Here is a 22618-nt window from a genome sequence, read left to right on the forward strand (position 1 = left end):
AGAAAAGAAAAAGGATTTTCTTTGGGCTGCCACAACTCCGATCTTTAATGCTGATAAAATATTTCCTTTAAAAAAAAAAAAAAACTTCTAGGAAAATCATGCAACTTTAGCTTGGAAGTCAAATCTATTCTAACCTTCACATTAAAAAAAAAAAACTGAGAGTTTTATTTCTCTTTCACTGGGAATTTTCTTCTTAACAATTCTAACAATTCAGGTCTTGCTACCAGAGGCGAGCTGGTCCGCAGGTTTCTTTGCAGGCTGGCGAGGAAGAAGGACTACAGGATCCAGAGGTCTTTGGAAACTCCAGCAGCTCCAGGCTTGTTGGCTACTGGGTTTCCCTGAGGAGTGACGCTTCGAAAACAAATTCTGATTGGTCGGGCCTGAGCTGAATTCTCCATTTATGGACAGATTGCCCGGCCCGAGCCGAGGCTGAGCCAGAGGAGTACGGATTAAGTGGTTGAAGAAAGAGAAGAGAACCAGGGGAACTAGGCAGGCACACACGCTGAGCTCATCGGACTCATCTAGGCGGTCGGCGATCACCAGATCCAAGGGGACCCCAGCCCTCTGCAGCATGCACTCCGACTGCTGAATCGTCCCGGTCTCGCCCTCACCTAGACCCGCGAATCCCGCCTGGATGGAGTCCCCCCTGGGTTCCCATTGGCTCCTGTGAGTGCTTGGGTGTCGGGAGCCTGTTTTTGGCGAGGGGAAACAACTTTTGAAGTTCGCCCAGAGATTGCGTTCCAGTCCCAGCTCCCAGGCAGCCGGACCCGGCAGAGGGGAGACTGCGGCGCGAGTCACCATGGTGAGTTGACTGAGCTGCGTCTCGGGACGCGGATCTTGAAAAGGGGCTAGAAGTCCAACGAGGCACCCACCTTGGGCGCGCTGCCCAGGCCAGGGGTGGAGAAGGTGGACGCAGGAGTCGGCACGTTGCGAGCTCTGATTTCCTGCTACTTTCGGTAAACCCGGGCTCGGGGAGAAGGCTCGAGGGGCCAAAGAAAACTTTCTTTCAAGTCGTTTTCTGCGTCGCGAAACTTTTGTGGCCGGGTTGCTATGGCTGCCAGCTGTCGGAAGCCAGAGTGCGGGCACATCTGGTTTCAGGGGCACGGCAACGGGAGGGTTCCCTTTCTCCCTGCTGGAAAGATTGGGGCAGCTGCCTGTGCCCCTCGGGTCCTAACCATCCCGGGCGAGGTTCGCTGGGACTTTTGCGCCGCAGTCGGCCCGCTGCGCCCCCTCCCAGCCCCACCGTCCCCCTCCCGCCCGCTGGCACCAGCGCAGGCGGCTCGCTGTCCTCCCCTGCACTGGTCGGTGGCCGGCAGTGCCCGCAGCTGTCCCTCCTGGCATCGCGCGCCGGTGGAGGCGGCCCGGCCTGCCCTGGCTAGGGACCGCGCGCCGCACAAAGGCAGGCGGGGGCGCCAGGTAGGGCGAGCACCTGGCGGCGGGCGCAGAGCGAAAGTGATCCGGGCGCAGGCTGGAGCCACGTTGGCTGGACCGGCGAGACGCGCTGGCCGCTGGGGTCTTTGCGCCCAAGAGGCCGAGTAAACACCACCCGTGGAGGGCCCCACCCCTTCCCAAGTGCGAGGTGACCGAAACTCTTGAGTTTGCACGCCAAAAGTCCTCAGTTTTTTTTTTTTTCAAGTTTTTTTTTTCTTTTCCTTTTTCCTTTGGCACTTTGGAAACACACGGATTTGGCTGCCGCTTTCTCTTACCCGTTTGTAACTTTTTCGCTGCCCCAAGTCCCCAGCCTGGCCACACTCCTCCTCCCTCCCAATAACCTTAGCCACATCCCTTGAGCTTTGGTGTGGTGTAGTTTTCCTTCCGAGGCACAAAAGCAAGGACTCTATTTTCAAGAGATTGGCAGTCCTTCAGAAAAAGAAAAAAGAGTTCTACAAGGCTTCATAGTTTCCACACTTGCCTCTTTTCAAAGAGCCCTGCTTAGGTGGATGAACCGTCTTCGGATTCGTGGTTGTTTAATGACTATGAAAGTGAAGCTAAGTCAAAATGATACTCAGCACAGCTCACATTTAAAAATCTATATCCCACATGACCGGTTTGAAGGACTCTAGCTAAGGCCCATCAGAGCCTCCATATCAGCCCAACAAAAACAAACAAAACCTTTAAAAGATGCCCTGGACCGAAGCTTTACTTTTTACGTAGTTCAAATCCATGTCACCTTTGCTCCTAAGAGAATACTTTATCTATAAATAAACTCTCTCCTCCGATTTAAAGATTTAAGCAGTCAGCCTACCCTAAATTATTTTTGGAACCCCCACAGAAAATCATTTACGTCTATTGTGTATTTGGGTGGAACTACTTAATTGGGCATCAGGCCATGTGAATTTAGGCAACGTGATAGTTCGAGTACTTTAGGATTGCTGTAATTATTTTCCATGGTTCAATATTTCTAAAAAAAAAAAATCAATGTGTTTATGTCAAAAGCTTCAACAATCTTGCTGAATTTAACTACTTTGTACCTTGACAAGTTAACTTTTTCTCATTTAACTCATTTTTCTTGTTGGGCAGACCAAAACATAGTTGGGGGTGCATTTTTGGAGACCTCAGAAATGTCATGGTCAATTTGGTCAGTTTGCTGTTGAAGTAGATGGTTGGTCTGTGGATGTATGGAGGCATGTCTTAAAGTAGAGTCCTCTCCAGAGTTGACTTATCAGAGGACAGAGTGTGACTTACCTATTGATGGCTCCCTGCCATCAGCACAGATGGACATGTCATGGGCCTCCGGGAAACTATCTGTGCATCAGATAAGGTTGCTGAGGACACAGCTCACTGACAGAAAAGTTGAAACTGCTGGCTATTCTGAAATGGGAGATGTGCCATTGATAGATCTCCCCAATCCAGAGTCATGTGGCCAAAATTTTAATGAGTCTTTCTTCCCTGACTTGAAAAATCGTTTGTTACATATGTGATGTCTCCTTAGAACAAAGCATCAACATCTTAAAAAATGAGAAACTCCAGTTATAATAGGTCTAATATTTAAAGTTTACGTAAGAGTCCATCAAGCCAAAAGAAGCTTCATTTTTGTGTTCCACATCGCCTGGGCCTGCCCTGTGTGTCTCTCAGCTGCTTAGAACAGGAAAGGAAGGGACATCTCCATCAGTGGGTGTGGCTGCAAATGAGCCTGGAGCAGAGGTCCTTGGCCAGGCATGGGAAGGGCACCTGTACTGGTGTGTGTGTGTGTGTGTGTGTGTGTGTGTGTGTGCATAGTTTCTTTGGAAGACTGCTAGTGCATTAGAAAAGTTCTCCACCTGTATCCAAGGCCCTACCAAGAATTATTCACTTGTGACTCATAAGGAAGACTGTCATTTCTGAATCATGAACACAATGTACAATTTGTAATTCACTTCATATCTTCCTCCTGAACACTCACTTTGGGACACTTGTTCATCTTGGGAAAACCAAGAACACTACCAGCAATAGTTCTTCGTATCTTCTTCTTCAGGAGGCTTGAAGAAATTAAAAACAAACAAAACAAAGAAAAACCCTCTGTATATCTTCATAATTTAGTGAATGTCATTTAGGAGAGTTTAAAAATCTTCTTTGGGGGCTGGGGTTGTAGCTCAGTGATAGAGCACTTGGCTAGCCCAAGTGGGGCACTGGGTTCAATCCTCAGCACCACATTAAAAAATAAATAAATAAAGGGCATTGTGTCCATCTACAACTTAAAAAGGAAAAAAAAGTCTGCTTTGGCTTTAATTACCAGTAATATACATCTAAGTTTTTCTTCATAGAGTATGCCTTTCTCGCAATCTGCTAAGAAAGTTAACTTTTGTGGCCGTGACCAGAATGAATTGTCTGATGGACCCATGATGAATTGTCTGATGTACCCACATAGTCCTGCTATATGTTTTGGCCCCAGAATCTGGGATTGATGGGATTTCTGTGAATTAAGTATGCAGAAATATTTGCGTAAATCTGAATTGACTGTTATCTCAAAAAAAAGGTCTAAGATATTTTCTCTTTTCCTTACTTGTTACTTTTGAATAAATTGTAGATATTATGCATACAAATACATAAAAACAGAAACATGATAGATAGCTGACCACAGGTATGTTCCTTTGGGTGAGGCCTGATATGTGTTTATAAAGTCTGGAAACCATTTTGAATATGTTTTCTGGGAAGATAACCTAATTCATTTCCACTGATTGGTTTATCAGATTGCTTGAAGTCTCCTAGCCAAAATAACTCAATCCAACAAAACAAAAAGGAATGCGATAAAGCACGGAAGTTTTGATGGAGTCAGGGGGTTAGGGAAATAACTGAAGCCCAGGATATTACCCTGGGGCAAGTGTGTATGGGCCATCTTAGTAGAAAAATCCATGGCCAGCTCAGAGCCTCCCCTCTTTGGAGAGAAGCCCCATGGGGCAGCAGATGGAGAGAGATGGAGGAGTGTGGGAAGCAGATATTTGCAGAAGGTAAAGGCCATCTCTTCCACTGTTTTGCTGGGCTCTATAGCTTTCTCAGTGGCTGCAAACTCCAATGTCAGGATATAGTCTGGTGGGGGGCAGGGGAGGTCGATCTCTAGAAAGTCAATATGGAATGCCCCCTCCCAAGAACCACCACTACTTGACCCTGGGCCATATAGTTCAAATGACCATATTACCAAGTTATCTTGCTTTTCAAGAGAAACTGGAAATCCAGGTTTTTATGCTAGATCTGCCAATTTTTAAAAGTGTTCTGCTATCACTGAAGGACCAAACTCACCTGTAGGTCAGCTTTTTGCAGCCACTATTGTAAATCTCAGTGTGGTATCTGGGAACCACGGCACTTCCTCCCATTCACTCACTAGCAGGAATATCTAAATTTTAGCCACATATGCAGCAAATGACTTTAATATTTACTGATAAGTCCACAGCCTCTCACAGTCTCCCCAAAGAACTGGACTTGCCTGGTATTTTCTACCCATGGAATTTCTAAGCCACTAAAATGGAAAATCTGCATGCAGCTGCTACTATTCGTAGCTATCCAAACACCAGTTAAGATGGTTTTGTGAGTGGTGAGGCTGCAAATTGAACTTTTCTTTCTTACCCTTCAACTCCTTCCTGCAGTGAAAATGTCATAGCCCTCTATGTTGCATGATGGCTCTTTTTATCACTCCTTTCACAGCTGAAAGAGTCTCTGAGTTTGAGATCTGTTTCAGGTCCTTAAGATTAGTGAGTGAGCAGCAGGGAGCATTTTTATGACTTGGAATATGTACCTAGTTAGCATGTGCTCATGTGAGACTAAATGAAAGAAAGAACATGTAGTACTTTGCATTTCCTGATGAGATGAGGACTGGGTCTCATTACTTAGTAAGAACATTTGAGAGTTCCTTTCATCAGCTTCAACATGCGAAATATTTTGAAACCTCTATGCAAGTGCATGGTATTATGAGCTTCACAGTGGGTACTGGGAATTGAACCCAGGACCTTGTGCATGCCAGGCACATGCTTTACCTCTGAGCTGTGTCCCCAGCCCCTAATATAGGTTTTTATTATTTACCTTGCTTGAACTTGATGTTTACAAAGTAGATGAGGGGTTAAAGATTAAATGCCCAAGGTATTAAAAATAAACATCTCAGCGTTGTAAGCACATTCTATAATAATGGTAAACAAATTGTGTTTTGAATTTCAACTTCAGAATTTATTTTGGCAGAGGCAAAAGGTTTTTGGGTATTCTAGTAGAGCTTTTTATTTTTTTTAAACATATTTTTATGACAGTCACACTTGAGAGAAGAACTAGAAGAGCTTTTCCTAAAACAATGGCAAGCCTTAGAACTTACACTGTATATGCAAGTGAACTTGGCCCTCCCTTCTGAGTTGCTATCATGGGAACAACGTCATTGCCATTGTTCAAAGCACTTTTGAATGGTCATTTATGAGCTACATAAGAAAATCTATTTTTTTACTTCCTTTCTAATCTAAAATGTTAGTGCCCCTCCTGATTATCCATCTTACTCACCAGATTTTTACCAAGTCCCTTTCAACTGTTTCCAGAAGTTATATTCTGCCTCAGAGTGGGGAAAACTAGCCCTACTGAAGATGTGCATTATCATGTAGAGCGAGCCGTGGAGGACAAACAGGAGGTCCTTTTTTCAGGGAACTAAGTATAAAAACTAACCTGAAGGAGTTCACACTCTTTAGCGTCTGGAGTTTGATGTGTGATACAAAGTCATAGTACTTTATAATCATTATCTACATTGTAGAAAGTAAAACGTATGTTGCACTGTACAAAAAGCCCAAAGAGAGCTTAGGAATTCTGTCCTAAACCCTTTTGTCTGATTTCATAAAGAGGTCTAGAGCTGGGTTAATGACTTCTGAAGTCCCATAGCTGGTTTTTGATGAACAGATGACAGAGTACAAGTTTTCTAATCTCAGCCTAAAAAGACTTTTCTCACCAAATGGGGTGGGATTAGAGTCTATTTCCTTAAGAGTCTAGATATGACCAGGGAATTTTCTTTCTGGAACTCTTCAAGAAGGCCTGCTCCAAGATGGAAGATTGTTACTTATTTTCTGATTCATCTCTGTATCAGCTTTAAAAGATGATAAGAAATAAATTTAGAAGAATTCACTCATCATTATGCTCCAACACAATAATTATTTTTATATCTTTGGATTTCCTTCCAACCTATCCAAACACACTGTTTTTACATAGTTATAATTATGGGGCAACTATATTATCTGTGCTCAGTGTTTTTCCACTCGTTTTACAAATCCTTTTCTATAGTAACCATATTTATCATGTTTTGGTGGCAGGATTGTAATCCCATGTAGCCTGATTGCTTGAACTGAAGATGTCCTCTAGAAGTATGCACAGGTGAAAGTTCCCCCTGGCTCGTACTAGAATTGCTGTGGTCAGTAGTGAACTGCTCAGCTTTTTGGTGTGGAGTTGGAGCAGGATGGGTATATGCTCCACATTCCTAGGTCCCTGCCCTAAGGTGTGTAATGAGGGTGGGCAGGCTTACCCACATGCCAGAAATACTAAAGGGTGGCCCAAGAGATGCTCTTTTGTTTTCTTTGCATGTTACTGCTGAGAGATGCTCCAGGGATGTCACAGTTTTCAACCCAGTGTAAAGTGGGGGCAGGAGGAGTTGGTGTCCCTGAGGTGCTCTAGAGATGGTGGAAGAAGCCATGTACCTGAGTTGAAACTCTCACTGGCCCTGTAGGCCTTTCTTGGAAGATGCTGGTGCTTGTCCATGTCTCTGGTGCTGAGGCTTCCTATCCTGACCACCAGATCCTAGGGCCTTAGATGTGACTGATGCTAGACTTGTGACCTTTGACCTGGGGAAGGTCCTAGGCAGGGCCCTATTTGGGGCCTGAGTTGCTGCCACTATCCTCACTATCTGAATACACACCTACATGACTCAGGCATCTGGAGTGCAGGGTCAGCCATCTTCCTTCTTTGGAGCTTCTGATGTGGGTACCACCTCATCCTGCTTGCTGCTGCAACCCAAGTCTGTCTTCTTTACCAGGACCAGGCCTGACATGCCTTACCCAGCTTTTTGCTTTCCTCTTGGTCTTTGGGACCTCATCTAAGGTGGTGGCAGGGTTTTGCAGGAGGACCAGCCAGGGTGGGTGGGAGCAGCCTTGTCCTCTGAGTCAGAGTCCTCAGCAGTCTTCTTTTCCTGGCTTCTTCCACCAAGGCTGCCCACTCTTCCTCTTTTTGCTTTGCAACTCCTTGTGCAGGCGGTGCCGCCACAGCGCGGCCTTGGAAATCCAGGTCAGCCTGCTTCTGATTTAAGTTCTTAAGCTCCTGCAGGTTCTTCAGGACCTGCGTCTCCAGCTTGGAGTCCTTGGTCTCGTCCTTTTGTACCCTCTTCTTCCCCAGAAGCTTCTCACCTTGGAAGTTTAGCGTGGTTCAGTGCTCCATGGTATAGTATTGAAAGTGATCTCTGCCAGGCAGCAGGTGCACTAGATGTAGAAGCAGAAGATGGGCAGGTGTAGGCAGACCTGGTTGTGCAATGCCTTTTTGTGAATGTAGCATGTCTTCCTTTTGTAGATGTACTACTCTGTGTGTCTTATACCTTGTGTTGAAGAGGGCCACCAACTGGCCCAGGTCTTGCTGGTTTCTACATAGATTGAGTCTGGGAACCTTGAAGGGTCCCCTCAGACAAACAGCATCTGTATAAAATCTTTCACTCCAACATCTTTGCTGCCAATTCACCTCACAAGCACCAGAGAACCGGCGAGGCTCCATGTATATCCAGCTTCTCCAACAGTACCAGCACTTGCGCAATGTCACTTCCTTCTGCTTTTATTATTGGCTATAGCATACAGAACTTGCCATTTTCATTGATTGTGATTCTATCCCATCCATCAAGCTCCAAGGCCTTTTGTCTTCCTGTGTTGCAACCTTTGTAGTGTGTAATAAAAAGTTCTAGGTGCCGTCTCGATTTGGAGAAGTTCCATGCAGGTGCTTTTTCCCCAAATAGTCAGTTGCTGCTGATTGTTAATCATTGTGACTTGCCATGGCTACATGGCTGCTAGTTGGTATGTTCCTTGTCATTCATTCTATTTATTCTTTCCTTTCCCTCCCTCCCTCCCTCCCTCCCTTCCTTCCTTCCTTCCTTCCTTCTTTCTTTACTGGGAATTGAATCCAAGGATGTTCTACCACTGAGCTACATCTCAGCTCTTCTTATTTTGAGACAAGAGCTTGCTAAATTACTGAGGCTGGCCTTGAACTTGTGATCCTCTTGCTTTAGTCTCCCAAATTTGTGGGATTACAGGTGTGGCCACCAGCTGAGCTCATTCATTTTTTTACTCACAAAATATGTTTTAAGCTTTATACACACACACACACACACACACACACACTCTCACACTGGACTCTGGGAAGCCATACATTTTTCCCATGCCTTCAAGGCTCACATGGGGGTCGCTGATGTTTTATTTGTTTTATATATAAAAAAATAAATCCAAAGTAAATATGATAAAATAGTATCATATATTCTAAGCAGTGTGTACGTAGAAATTTCTTTATTATTCTTTATGATTTTAACATCTTTTTCCAATTTATAAAAAATAGAATGCATATAATTATATGCAATTCTTGATATAATTTCAGAGGTTCATAAACCTCTGAAGCCCATACAATATCATTCCATAAGTTGTACCAAATATAATTTTTTAAGATGAATATTAGGGTGAATGTTCAATTTTGGATCTATGTCAACTTATTTTAACGACAGTTGACATGAGATTGAATCCATAGTAAGTTCCATTAAGTGTTGTATAAAAGTTCATTAGGGGATATATCCCAGGATTTTTAATATATCTTAGCATCTCTTAGTCGCCCTTTCTTAATCTGTTATATGTGTTAGCTTTTTGTGGCTTTTTTTGTGTAACAGAACATCCTGAACCTGGGGGCTTAAATAAATCATAAAGATTTATCATTTCTCATGATTTTGTGTATTGGCTGGCCAGTTCTCATCCAGGCTGGCTCATCTGAGCTCTGTGGTCAGCCAGTGGCTTGGCTGGAAATGCCTAATCCAGGATGGCTTTACTCACATGTTTGGTAGTTGGCCCACTTCCAGCTGGAGCAATGGAGATGACTTGGCCATGTCTCTCTTGTCACAACAGGCTGGTCTTGGCTTGTTTACATAGTAGTGGTCACACCACAGGATCACCAAGAACGACCAGAGTGCAGACTCCAATACGAAAGCATTTTTTTAAGACTTTGTTTGCATCATGTTTGCAGTTGCCCCCATTGGCCAAAGCAAGTCACATGGCTAAGTCCAGAGTCAGTGTGGGAAGGGACTACATAGTTCCCCCATTTCAGCCTTTTCTCTTTTCATCTTTCCTTAATTGAATGAATACATTGAGGCAGGAATAAATTCAATAGTAGCTCCAGTTACCCAGGCTGATCTTTGGAACTCCTGTACATGGCAGAGAAGCCACTCTGGCTCTTGATAGGCCACTGCTGTATTACCAAGACATGAAGAATTTGAGCTCCAGTCTAATTCTACTCAATCTGATTCTAAAGTTGCTATGTTTTGTTGATGAAAAGGTAAAAGCAGAAGCTATAACAACAAAAAGAAAAATAGTTTTCTATTAAAGGGAGTTTTGTGAAAATAACATTTAACTAAGCCACTGAGAGAACAATGAGTCATGCCAAACCTAGACTGGGCTAGATGTCCTTTTGGACCAAAGGGTGGAAGTCATGCCTTCCAAGGTGGGGACAAGACTTCTTCCTTCCCAATTAGGCCTTTTTAGCAAGCACTGATTGTCCATGTGGAGAAAGACCTTCCTTAAACAGACCAAAAAATACATTTTTCCCTTGGTTGAAAGTCATGTCTTTTAGACTCTAAGATGATTCTTAAAATAACCCTGTGTCAGTTCCATATTCAGTGAGCCACAGATTGTGCTATCTGTGGGCTCAACAAGATGTGAATTGAATAGGATTAATTTAGCTTTGTGCACAGGGCTCCAAAAATCCATTAACCTACAGATCTTTCACTTTGATATATCCTCTCTTCCTCTGCTCTGCCCTGTCTCATTTAAAACTTCAGAAGTGGAGAGAAAACTAATCTCCCAACTTCAGCAATCAACAGCTCATGACCAATCTTCTCTGTGCTCAACTTCCACTGGTTTAGTTTGAGGAGAATCCTAGATATCACAGCATTTCATCCATAAGTAAACATATTACATTGGCATCTAAATGAAGCAAAACTTGTTACTAACTATTCTTTGGCCTAGAAGAGAAGTCTGTCTCAGAGAACAGAAGCTAGTAGTTTTCCTTTGACTTTTAATGGTAGAGCCTTGTATTAGAGACTAATATAAACATCTCTGGTCATTGAGGGGACTTTGCATTTTCAGGAGGATCTAGTAATGGTATCTTGGCATGCGGGATAGGACTGGCTTCTCCCCTTACAGTCCTCACACTATTCAGGCACTACCTTTAGGTGCCATCGGTAGGGTGAGTTCATGGTTATCAGCCTCTTTATTCCTCCTCATCTGAATTGTATCATGGTAATGGCTGTAAAGACAATATTTGTTTCTTTCAATAATCAGATGACTAGAATGTCAAATCTGAAATATCCTAGAACTACTTGCGGGGGTCTGTGCAAAGTCTCCTGATCTGTACTCTAGGAATCCTGGTCCTAAACCTGCTTTTATGGGGACTGCTTAAAAATCAAACATAATACAGCATTAGAGAGAAGGGAGGTTGAAAGTGGTAAGTTGAAATAATTTTTTTGTTAAGATTCTCAGAGACATTAAACTAGTAAGTTGATGTGCAGCAATGGTAGGTATTATGTGCTGGGCTGACAACTAACTTGATTTTTTCAGAATAGTAATGAAGCATAAAAAGAGTCACAACATTGATCTTGTATTTCGGTCATTATATTCTCCTGTAATCACAAAGACTTCAGGTATAAATCAGGTGCATGAAATTTTGACTTTATGTAAATAATTGAAAGTCCTTTATTTCCCTGGTGAGGATCTATCGACATTCATTATAAAATTAATATTTACTAATTGGGGGCACTCATACCTGTTTCTGTGCTTTGTTTCTTCTACTGAGAACTAGAGGTAAGAGGGTAGGAAAGCTGGGACCACCTCTTCTTTCCACTTCCTTCTCACCACACCCCAACCACATCCTCCCAATAGGGTCCCTTCTTTCCCCACAAGGCCTCTTCCCCATCCTCCACTTGAAGCCTACCTCTGGAACCCGGAGGACTGAGAAGGAGGACCTCTGGAAAGCCAGGAAATAACCTGCACCTGCTCAGAAGTGAGGAAACAGCCAAGGAAGGGGGCTCTCTCCTCCCTTCTCCAGCGCTTTCTATCCTCCTCCATCTCACCAACACATCAAGCATTGTTCGGCAGAGACAATGAGGCACTGTCCTCTTTGTTTGGGACTATGAATCAGAGTCTCCAGTGTTTTGCAGCATTTGTATTTTCATATCATTGGCAAAGGTGCATTTTATATGCTTCAAATATAAGGTGTGGTGAATCGCAAGATTCCACCCTTTGCAAAGTATGATGGCTCTGCCTCTGCAGCATAGCTTCAGCCTCCCCTTTACCTGGACTCTTACCCGGATCTTCTGTCCAAGTGGAATCACTTGCCCTTCCCTCATAGACTTGGATGTTCTTGTGTCTGGCTGGAAACTATTTCCTCCCTTTCCCCCATCCAAGTCTAGTTCTCCTTTTAGGCCGGCCTCAGTTCTACCTTCCTAATCTCATAGTTAAAGTTATACCCTTTAAATCTTGAGACACTTTATGATGGTTTGTGCACTTTTTTTTTTTTTTTCTGATAAATCCTTTTCAGGTGGAGTCTTTTGTTGTTGGGTTCTGCCCTGTTGTTTTGTGACTTGCCATACTAAGGGTACGAGACTTGTTTAAAATTTAATAAAATTATGGCATTTGCAGGTAAATGGATGGAGTCAGAGAAGATAATGCTAAGTTAGCCAATCCCAAAAAACCAAATGCCAAATGTTTTCTCTGATATAAGGAGGCTGATTCATAGTGGGTTTGGGAGGGGGAGCATGGGAGGAATAGAGGAACTCTAGATAGGGCAGAGGGGTGCGGGGGGGGGGAGGGGACAGGGGGTTAGCAAGGATGGGGGAATGTGATGGTCATTATTATCCAAAGTACATGTATGAAGACACGAATTGATGTGAATATACTTTGTATACAACCAGAGATATGAAAAATTGTGCTGAATGCGTGTACTAAGAATTGTAATGCATTCTGCTGTCATAGATAAATAAAATAAATAAATAAAATTTAATGGGAAAATGCTTGTATTTCCTTCTGCTCTGTGTAGGCAGACATTCTTTAAAACTGCACCCCACATCGTTGTCCTGAAGGACAAAAGTAGAGTACAGAACTGCCGACACAGTGAAGCACTCTCAAGATCCACTCCAAGAAACCGCGGCTTCTAGTTACTCCATTAATGGAACAAAAGAGGAGGAGTGAATTGGTGTGAATGCCCCGTGGTTCAGATGGCACTAGAGCCTTTGATTTTAGTTGGACTGATGAAGCTGTCTGATGCATAGGTGTCTCTCCTGACTTGGTTCAGCTCACCCTTTGGAATATGGCACGGTGGGGACAGGGAGAATACAGAGGAGGACACTGAAAAGGGCACCTGGAAGCCATGCCACTCATCCACGGAAGGCAATAGAAAGCAGCCTGACATTGGGATGCTTCTGTTGCCAAGCAGCCATAATGTTGAAACCTGGGCAAACTCCTTCCCCTTACCACTGTTGAGGAATCTGCAGGGAAGGATGGTTCTCTCAGAAGGTGGAATCTATTGTATGTGGGTCATTGATTTTCACAGATGCGAATATTTAAGAAATAGGCAAACAGCACATGGAAAGATGGAAGGAAGAATTGGAATGGGATTTTGCCTAGACAGTACCACCCCTCCCACACTTGAACTCTGCATTCTGGGCAAGCCCTCTACCAACTGAGTTACAGCCCAGCCTAACAACATGCTCTCTTATTGCTTATGGTTTTGGAGGGCAGAGTGAATTCAGCTGTTTAAAATTCATAGGGAATCCAGAGACTAGTGATGTCCAACTAACCCTCATGAAATCTTTGAACGTGAACTCAAATTGGGAGATTTGCACCTTTTGAGCTTTTTGCAATGTTTTCCATGAGCTGATAGGTGAGGTCTTCTGACTCTTACAGAAGTGTAAAAGAAAGAGACCCCTATGTGAATGGCCAGAGAGAAGTAGGGTAGTTTATAGATAGCCTGCAGAACCTGGAAAGACACCTGATCTCCAGTTAGAACATGTGGGGTGAGGGAATCTGAGTGGCTTGTTGACCAGAGTGGAGGGGGAGAGACAGGCAAGGTAAGCTGAGGCCCACGGGCCAATGGGAGGCTTGGGGGTGATATTAATTCGTTAGATATTTGTTTACTGTTTTGTCCTTGGTGCAAACTTCTGAAGAGGACAACATGGCTCAGTTTGACATTACCAGTACCTGGCACAATGTTTGCTATGTGTTAAGATGGGCAACTTCACCAAGTAAACCAAACACTAGACCAAAAGGACCTGGAGGGCTCCAAACCTTCAAAGTCCACTTAGTTTGCAGCAACTCAGCCTCCAATGAATGAATGATTGGTGACAGTGAATTAAAGTAGACAACTAATTGTAAACTGGAAATGTTTTTCAAAGATAAAAATAGCCCCTTCAGATAAAACCACACTAAGGCTTCCTTTCGAGTTTTCTTTTAATAGAACAGGATATTAACCCGGTGTGGCTGCAGAAGGAAGCTGGGTGGGCTAGAAAGCTTCTGCATCTGACTCTTCCTCCCCCTTCCTTCCACCCCTTGCATTGAGAGGCTAAGTGATTGCCCCAGCCTGCATAACCAGTCCGGACTTGCACCCCGCCCCCCTCAGGGGTGGTGCCTGCTCTCAGCAGGCAGAAATGGAAATAAACTTCACCAGGGCCCCTCCACTCCACAGTTCCCATGACTGAACAGAGCTGTTCCAAATTGGGGGCTGGCCTGGTGGGGAGGCAGCAGCCTGTGATCTCTAGTTATACCATCCAAGGCCACTGTGACTTTGACCCTGAACTGAAGGAGTGGTCAGGCTATTTTTGTTGATATAATGGGTCACTGCCAGATCGACGGATAAAAAGATTTTCCTTGTTCAGCTATATAGAATGTAAAAATTTCTGGCAAAGTTTCTGTTCTGGCAAAGACAGAACCCTAACCCTAACCCTTTGTTTTTTTCTTCAGTGAACTAACCACTCACCTGCGCAAATGGGATCTGGTGGTGGCCTCCCTCGGGCAGGAGGCCGAGTCTCAGGAGGCATGCTAATGGCTTAATTGTTTTGTTTATTCTGTTCCTCCAAATTCCAGTAGCTTCATTTGCATCAAGAGAACTTTTCCTTGTGTCTTGGCATTTCCTTTGGTTTTGAATGGCTCTTAATGTTTTTGGAAAGGTTGGGGGAGCTCTCTGTAGTAGGTGTAGCTGTCTCTCAATAGGGGTTTTTCTGGCTGTGTGGTAGAGAAAGGAAGCTAGAGAAAGGAAGAAAAAAATTTTAAAAAATTATATACAGTCTATCCACACAAACTACAGATTATTTTGGAACCTGATATTTATGATGACATTTATGTTTACATACTTTAAGTTTGGGGGTTAAAAGATTAATGTATACAAAGGAATGATGATATTTAACCAGAACCCTCTCTCCCCCCCAAAATGGCACATTTATGGAGCTGTGGTTTGCTTTTCAAAATGTAGAAATGATTCGAAGGTTTGTTTCTTCGCCCATGACAAAGAATTCCAGGTGTAAGACTATTTTGGTTCATGTGGGATAGGCGTTTTAAAAATTTAAGTATAAAAGTGATGTTTTGGATCAAAGGACTTTATAATGCCCTAGGACAGCAGTTCTTAATGCAGGGTGAAATCTGACTTTTTGGAAGAGATGTGAAGGTTAAAGTTGCTGAAGTCCTCTGAGGTTGGTAAATCTACAGGTGTGCTGGCCTCTTTAGGAAAGAAATGCTTCCATTCCCTGAAAACTAGGGTTTGGGAATTTCAGAGTTGCGAAATCATGCGGTAGATCTTAATGTTATAAATCACTCAAACAAATACAGGATAAAGCTATTTTGGGAAATGTTTGTGATTATGCAGGATTACATGGGGATAAAGAGCTTCCAGTGGCTCCTCCCATTTCTGAGGGTGTTCCGTGCTTTGCATTCTTGATAATTTTCTCTGGAAACTTCAGAGCTTTTCAGAGTCTGGATAGGCTTCAGAGCATTTAAACAGCTTTCCATAGCGTTGAAAAGAAGAGCCTCTGTCTTTGGAAGTAAAAAATTACTGAACACTGACTTTATATTGTCCAGCACTTGTTCACCTTTGAGATTGCTATTATTATTTCTCCTGGTTTACAGAAGAGGAAAGAAACGAATTAGGCAACTTGTACCAGGTCACCCATTTGAAAAATGGTAGAGAAGGAATATAAATTCTGGGTCACCTGAACTTAAGGTCAATTTTGGAGAGGCACTGTCTATTCCAAGACTTGTCCAAATTGGGGGTCCAGGGACTAGCAGTGTGGGCTCCACCTGGAATAGTATCAGATATGCAGAACTCCAGCTCCCATCCCAGATCTACTGATTCTGAGTTTGCATTTTCCCCAGGTCCCTAGGTGATTGCAAATGAGCACGTAATCCAGGCAAGATAGCATGACTCTGAACATGCCTCCGGAGGAAAACCAATGTCCCTCCAGAACATCATTTTTCAGGGACAAGGATGCAGCCAGATGTCTCCAGCCTTTAGAAATCCAACTAACCAATCATATCTAATTATACTGCTCAAGTAAAAATTTAAGAGCAGTTCTTCAACATGGACTTGTGGGAATTTTTTTCTCGGGCGGTTCTGGAGTTAAGCTCTCCTTGGCTGGATGCACAGAATAGGTGATTGTATACAGCATGCTAGGAAAACACTCAACCTAGTAGAATGTCTCTTCCATGGCTGCTGTTAATGCCAAGGTTTCTACCATTAGTGATCTTTCCAAATTAGTCTATCCAGTCTTCTCCTACAGAGGCCAAGAACAGAATTTGTCAGTCCAGAGAAGCAAGGCAGAACAATCCAACCTGGGGAATATCAGTAGGATGAAAATAGAGAAGGGCTTTGGAAAGAGCCCCACTTCCAGAACACTCGAGTCCTGGGTGGTTTTCCTTTTACTTACTTACTTACTGTACTGGAGAGTGAACGGAGGGGTACTCGACCACTGAGCTACATCACCAGACCTTTTCATTTTTTAAATTTTGAGACAGGGAACTCACTAAGTTGCAGAGGCTGGCTTTGAACTTGTGATCCTACTGCGTCAGCCTCCCATATAGCTGGGATTACACATGGGTGCATCACTGTGCCTGGCTGTTTTTTTTTTTGTTTGTTTGTTTGTTTTTTTAGAATTCCCACAGGCATCTGGGCTGTCTCCCTCCCTCTTTTCTTTTCCCTGCTGACCTATTGCCTCCCAGTGTCTTCCCAGGGCTCTCCTTTCCTGTTCACAGTTATCACACCCGTTTAAATCTGTATTGTGCCCTGGGATCATCACAAGGGTCTTTTAATAGATCTTTACCTTCTCTCTCTAATTCACAGAAACAGCGTGGATAGAATTAGCATCATGGTACTATCCCTTTCACTCAAAAAATAAACTACGAAGGCTGGGGCTGTAGCTCAGTGGTAAAGCATGTGGTGGTGTGCATAAGACCATGGGTTCAATCACTAGCACCAAAACCCAAAAAACAAAACAAACAAGACCCCCAGCATTTCTGTCCCCATTAAACCTGCTCCATCCACCTCTGTTTTTCAGTAATCCTTCTGGTGTATGTAAACTACATGGTTTAGATGCCTTGTCCCTATTATTAACTTGCACATAATAAGTTCTCAATACATGTTGATTGATTGATTGATTGAATGAATGAATGAATGAATGAATGAATGAACTGATTCTCAGGCTGATGTTTTATCGCTTGCCTAAAACATAGGTGCTAGCCATTTTCCATGACTAGACTTCCCTTCTCTTTCTTGCCATTTATCTGAATCCTTAGAGGCCCAACTAAAGGTTCATTTCCTGGAAACCTTTGATTTTGATCATAGAAGGGTTCATTCCTTTCAAACCTCAGTCCTTATCATGGAGGTATTGAGTACTAAATCACGTGGAATCTAGCATTGTCATCTGTGGACGGAATCTTATGGCCGAAATAGACTGTAAGCCCCTTGAGGTCCAAAACGATTTACATTTCTTTGCACTTTTCAGAATTTACCATCTTTCTCTCCTCATGTTCCTGTGCACTCTGATCATTTCCCCCATTTCTCCTGGCACTTGAGTGAGATGTTAGGGTTCCTTGTGGGCTCCCATCCCCCACCTCCTCTAACCTCCTTCTTCAGGAATGCATATGGTCCCTGAGGGCAGAATTACACCATCTGGTCTCTCTGAGTTTTTTTTTTTTTTTTTTTTTTTTTTCTTTTTTTCCTTCTTCTTCCTTTTGGCAGTGCTTGGGGGTCAAATCCAGGGCTAGGCAAAAACTGCCACCGAGAGACCCCTGGCCCCACTATTATGACTTGTTGAATGACAGATATTACCAACTTTATCCTTTTTAATTTCATCTGCATTATTTTCCTTGTGCTCAGTTCTTGGAACTCCCACTTCTAAATTTCTTAGGACGACCTCGAATAAATGTTAATGAAACTGTGACTCAGCGTATCCTCCAGCCAGGGTGTGAAGGTGAGTCAGTAGACTATGGCAGGCAGCGGGTCTCTTCCACCCTGAGGGGGAGGTAGGAGCCTGCCTGGTGACCTGGGTAGGTTTTTCCCCCTCATTGTTTCCTGGAACTGAGACGATCAATTATTTAACTCTGTACTTCAAATTCATTTTTTAAAAAGGAAGTTAGTATAGCATGCATTCTGTTTTCCAGGGGTGATATATTGATTGTTAATAATAAAGGTATAAATGCTTTGAATCCTACCACTGAGACTATATGAAGTACCACAGTGGGATTTTGGCTGGAGTTCTCTCCTACATGTCCACCTTTCTGACTTTCTGTCTGCCTCCAAAATGAAAGGCAACTGTCCCAGTACAGTTCCTACATGAGCATTTTTCTAACTAATTTATTAAGTTCTGGCCCACTAAACTTTAGAAAACCATACCATTTCTTTCCAGTCTTTTAACAGATTGTCTTCGAAAGAGTCTCATGTTGCCTGTTAAGGAAATTCCTTCAACTGAATGAGGTTAGAAATGGTTCAGGAAAACTAGACACATCTCTGCTGAATCTGTCCAGCCTCAGACTTTCCCTTTGACTTGTCTGGGGAGAGATGAATGGCGGGTGGAGAGTGCTTCTGCTTTCATTCTCTGGAAAGTTGTATCACTGGCCCAGAGAATACAAACCAGATTGAGACGAATTAGTAACGCCTCCATTGAGTTTGGGCAGGGTGGTTTGCCTATTTGGAAAATTCTTGGCAAAATTTCTTATCACCCTCCTCCCTAATTGGCTGAGTAATTTAAAGAAGGCTTTTGAATTCAAATTTTCTGAAGAGAGGGTGTTCAGTTCACCCTTTTGTATATGGCAGATTGTTTGCAGTGCATTCCTAGGAATGGAGGAAAAGACACCCTTTCTGCCTTGACCCTGGGCTGGAGGAGACTCAGCCTTCACTGGGAGCCTGCTAAAGGCAGGGTGGTATCCAATTCTGTTAGCTAGAAAATTATAATTGCGAGCAGAAAGACTATGGGAAACACATGTATATATACTTACACGTCCATGTGAAAGGTTATGAGAAGAAAATGAAATAATTACTACTAAGAAGGTTTTAAATGGTCATTTTCTCCCCTTTCTCTCTCTCTCTCTGAGTATCCTGCTACTATGCCTGAGTCTTCTAGACCTAAACTCAACAAAAATCCCATCCCTTGGGTCTCCCAGCCTTCCCAGCTTTCCTCTTCCATTTGCCCATGGCCTCTCATTTGAAAGGTTCCAGCATCATGCATCATAGACTACCATAAAGATAGAACCATAAACCAAAGATAGAACCGTCTCATTAGGATGTTGAACACCAGAGAGCAGGGCTGTTTCTGACCTAGCAGTGGTCTCCACCTAACTTAAGATCCACCTGTGGTGCTATCTATGCATGTCAGTCTTGGACTGACAAGTTGAAATCAGAGCTTCTAGGGGTGGAGTTCAGACACAACTGTATTACTTTTAAAAGCTTCCTGGGTGGTTCCTAAAAGCAGCTAAGGCTGAGAGCCACTGTTGGTAGGTATTTAAGATATTTAAGACTTGTTGACTGTGCTGCCACTAAGTGTAATACCAAATGCACACTGATCAGAAACCATGCAACTTAGGAAGTTTTGTGGGTTTTTTGGTTTGGTTGGTGAAGAGAGGATATGTGTTTGGTATTTGACTTCTTTAAGAAGATTGGTGACTCCAAGGGGACTGGAGAAAGGTGAATCTTTGTGTGGCACAGGGTGGTTTGCCTGTTTGGAAAATTCTTGGTGAAATTTCTTTTCAACCTCCTCCCTAATTGTCCGAGGGGCCTTCAGTGATGGCCGAGCTGTGGCCGTCTGTCAAATGCCTTGCCGCCTGAGATCCCCCTGCCTCCTCCCTACCTTAGCACTGTATCCTAGATCAGAGACCTCCCTTCTGAGGCAGAGCATCAGAATCACCTAAGGAGGCGATTTGGTAGTTTGGGGATGCGACTCAGCAACTGTTTTACACAGAGGTTTCAAATGATTCCAGCAGGAAACTGACAGTTGGGCCCACTGCTCTACACACAGCTCTGCAGAACTGGCAAGACTGGAGTCTTGCATCCTGAGCTGTGGGGTGTGTTTTGGCTTTTCCTAGGTTGTTTTTCTTGCTCCCCTAATTATATAACTATATAAGTATTTTCCCTAGAACTTTTGTGTATTTTTAAAATTTAACTCTTCACATCATCTGAAATTTACTTTTTAGTCAATGGTCCTATAAGTAATTTATTAAATAATGCATTCCTTCTGTTCTAAAGTGCTACCTTTAAATTCACATTTATAATTTGTTTCTGGATTCTTCTGTCCGATGAATCCTTTCCTCTATTCCCAAACCAGTAACCAGCACCACACTGTATAATTATTCTAGTTTTAGAATCTGTCATTGTGTTTGTATGGGAAAGACTGCCCTAGTTATATTCCTTTCTAAAGGAGTTCTTGGCAATTCATTTTCATTTATTCTTCCAGATAAAATTCACATTAACACGTCAAAGTCTCAAAACAAAATCTCTTGAAAACTGTTGGGACTGGGAGTATAGCTCAGTGGTAGAGCACGTGCTTAGTGTGTTTGAGGTTCTAGGTTCAAGCCCCAGCACCATGTTACAAAAGGAAAGGAAAAAAAAAAAAAAAAGAAAAGAAAGAAATCCTCCTGTTGAAGTTGCATGGAATCTATATAGCCTTTGAGAAGGTGAACATCTTTAGGTCTGAGTCTTTGTATCTACAACATGGTGTCCTCTATGAGAACTCTTTGTTTAGGGCTTTCTATAAGATATGCTTCTCTTTACATAATTCTTTTACGTTTCTTATTAAGTTTATTTTATACACTTTTATTCTTGGTTCAAATGGGATTGTTCCTGTCACAGTCTTTTGAAAATATTAATAATTTTATTCATATTTTGTTTGTATGATTTAATGGATATCATATCACCACCCACATGAGTATAATAAAAATCTCATTTATTTAAATATGAAAGGATGCAGCATTCTGACTCATTCCATTTTTTACTCTTGAATCAAAAAAGTGAAACAAAATAAAACAATTTCTCCCGTGTCCTAGTGTACTCCTCATGAAGAGTGGCCTGGGCCATTGGGCCATGGTTGTGAAAGCTCAAGGAGGCTGTAAGGCCAGTGGGTGCAGAAGGAGCTGAATCTGGGCTGACTGTGCAGCACAGGACCACTCCCTGCAGCCTGTACTGAATAGATCCCTGGCAGAGGGCAGGAGGTTCCCTGTTGTACCTCCTCATGCTACAGAAAGATCAGGGAAGCACAGTTGAAAGTGGAAGAGGGAGAGAGATGCTTTAATTCTGCCTAGCAGAGATTCAGAAGCAGAGCCAGGTCTTTGCTCATATCTCAGAAGGAGAAAACACTGACTCTAGGAATCATATCATTGTAATAACTAATTACAAAAGAGTCCCCTGCAAACTATAGAGTGACAGATATATTAGGAAATATTAACCCCATGTGCTCTAGCTTTTTTTTTAAGTACTTCCAGAAAGTAAGCAATGCCATTACTGGATAAAACCTGGTCCATTTACCCTAGGAATTTTTTCCCCCCACAGCTTTAAAGGAAGTCTTATATGAAAGCAGAGGAAACTGTAAGGTGACTTTTTAATTCAGAAACATGTCTAACCCATTAATAACATACATAAAACCTTGGGAATTCTAAGAATTGGTGAATATGCTATCAGTTCCTAGCGTCCAAGGCTAAACACCCCTCCACTCCCCAAAAAGGGTATGGGAGAGTTAATAATGTCTCTTCCTGAGTTTCCCTTTGAATTTCCTTATCTTGTCTTAATCATCCTGTATCCAAGGAAATATAAAAGTAATTCGTCAATGTTATTTTCTGACAGCAGGATAAGATCCAAAGTTAAAGGTGAATGCTTAGCCAGTTAGGTTCTAACAAGCTGGAGAATGGAGAGTTTTATGTATAATGAAACAAAGCATTCTGTGTACCCAAGAAAACAAGTTACTTTTCTCATCGTCATATTTTCACATTATATTCTACAGCTATGAAATAAGTAGATGTCTACTTTTTAAAAATGTTGACTTTCTTCTTATAGAAAAACCTGGGAAACTGTTAACAAAACTGTATTAAAAATAATGCAGTCAGATCCATGAAATGAAGGATCTGACTATGTGGAGAATAGACTTCCTAGCATAGAAGTGACTAGAAATCCCTGCAACTAGTATTTTATCTAGAACCTTTGGTTCTGTTCTCACATGAATTTAGATGATTTTTCCTGATGAGTTCCATAACACCTTCAAGAGACTGACAGTTCTAATAAATGTTTTCAGAGCAAAAAAAAAAAAAAAAAAGATTCTGGATTTTTTTTCCCTACAAGGTTAATAAACCTCAATTCGAAACAAGAAAACTTGAGACTAATTTCACTCATTAACTCACTTCAGAATTTTGAAGTGGTTTGGTGACATCAGACCAAGCCT

General features: G+C 42.7%; 1 protein-coding gene across 1 annotated transcript in view; it reads left to right on the forward strand.

Moving 5' to 3' along the window:
- The first annotated feature begins 420 nt into the window (after nt 1–420).
- Nucleotides 421–22618, forward strand: part of MYO1E (myosin IE) — a 190307-nt gene continuing 168109 nt past the window's right edge. The window contains exon 1 of the mRNA XM_081291730.1: nt 421–802. Within this exon, the coding sequence (XP_081147856.1) occupies nt 800–802 (3 nt within the window). The 5' untranslated portion in view covers nt 421–799. The remainder of the gene's footprint in view (nt 803–22618) is intronic.

The sequence above is a fragment of the Spermophilus citellus genome (assembly GCF_964194105.1).
Source record: "Spermophilus citellus genome assembly, chromosome: 4".
Taxonomy (NCBI): Eukaryota; Metazoa; Chordata; class Mammalia; order Rodentia; family Sciuridae; genus Spermophilus; species Spermophilus citellus.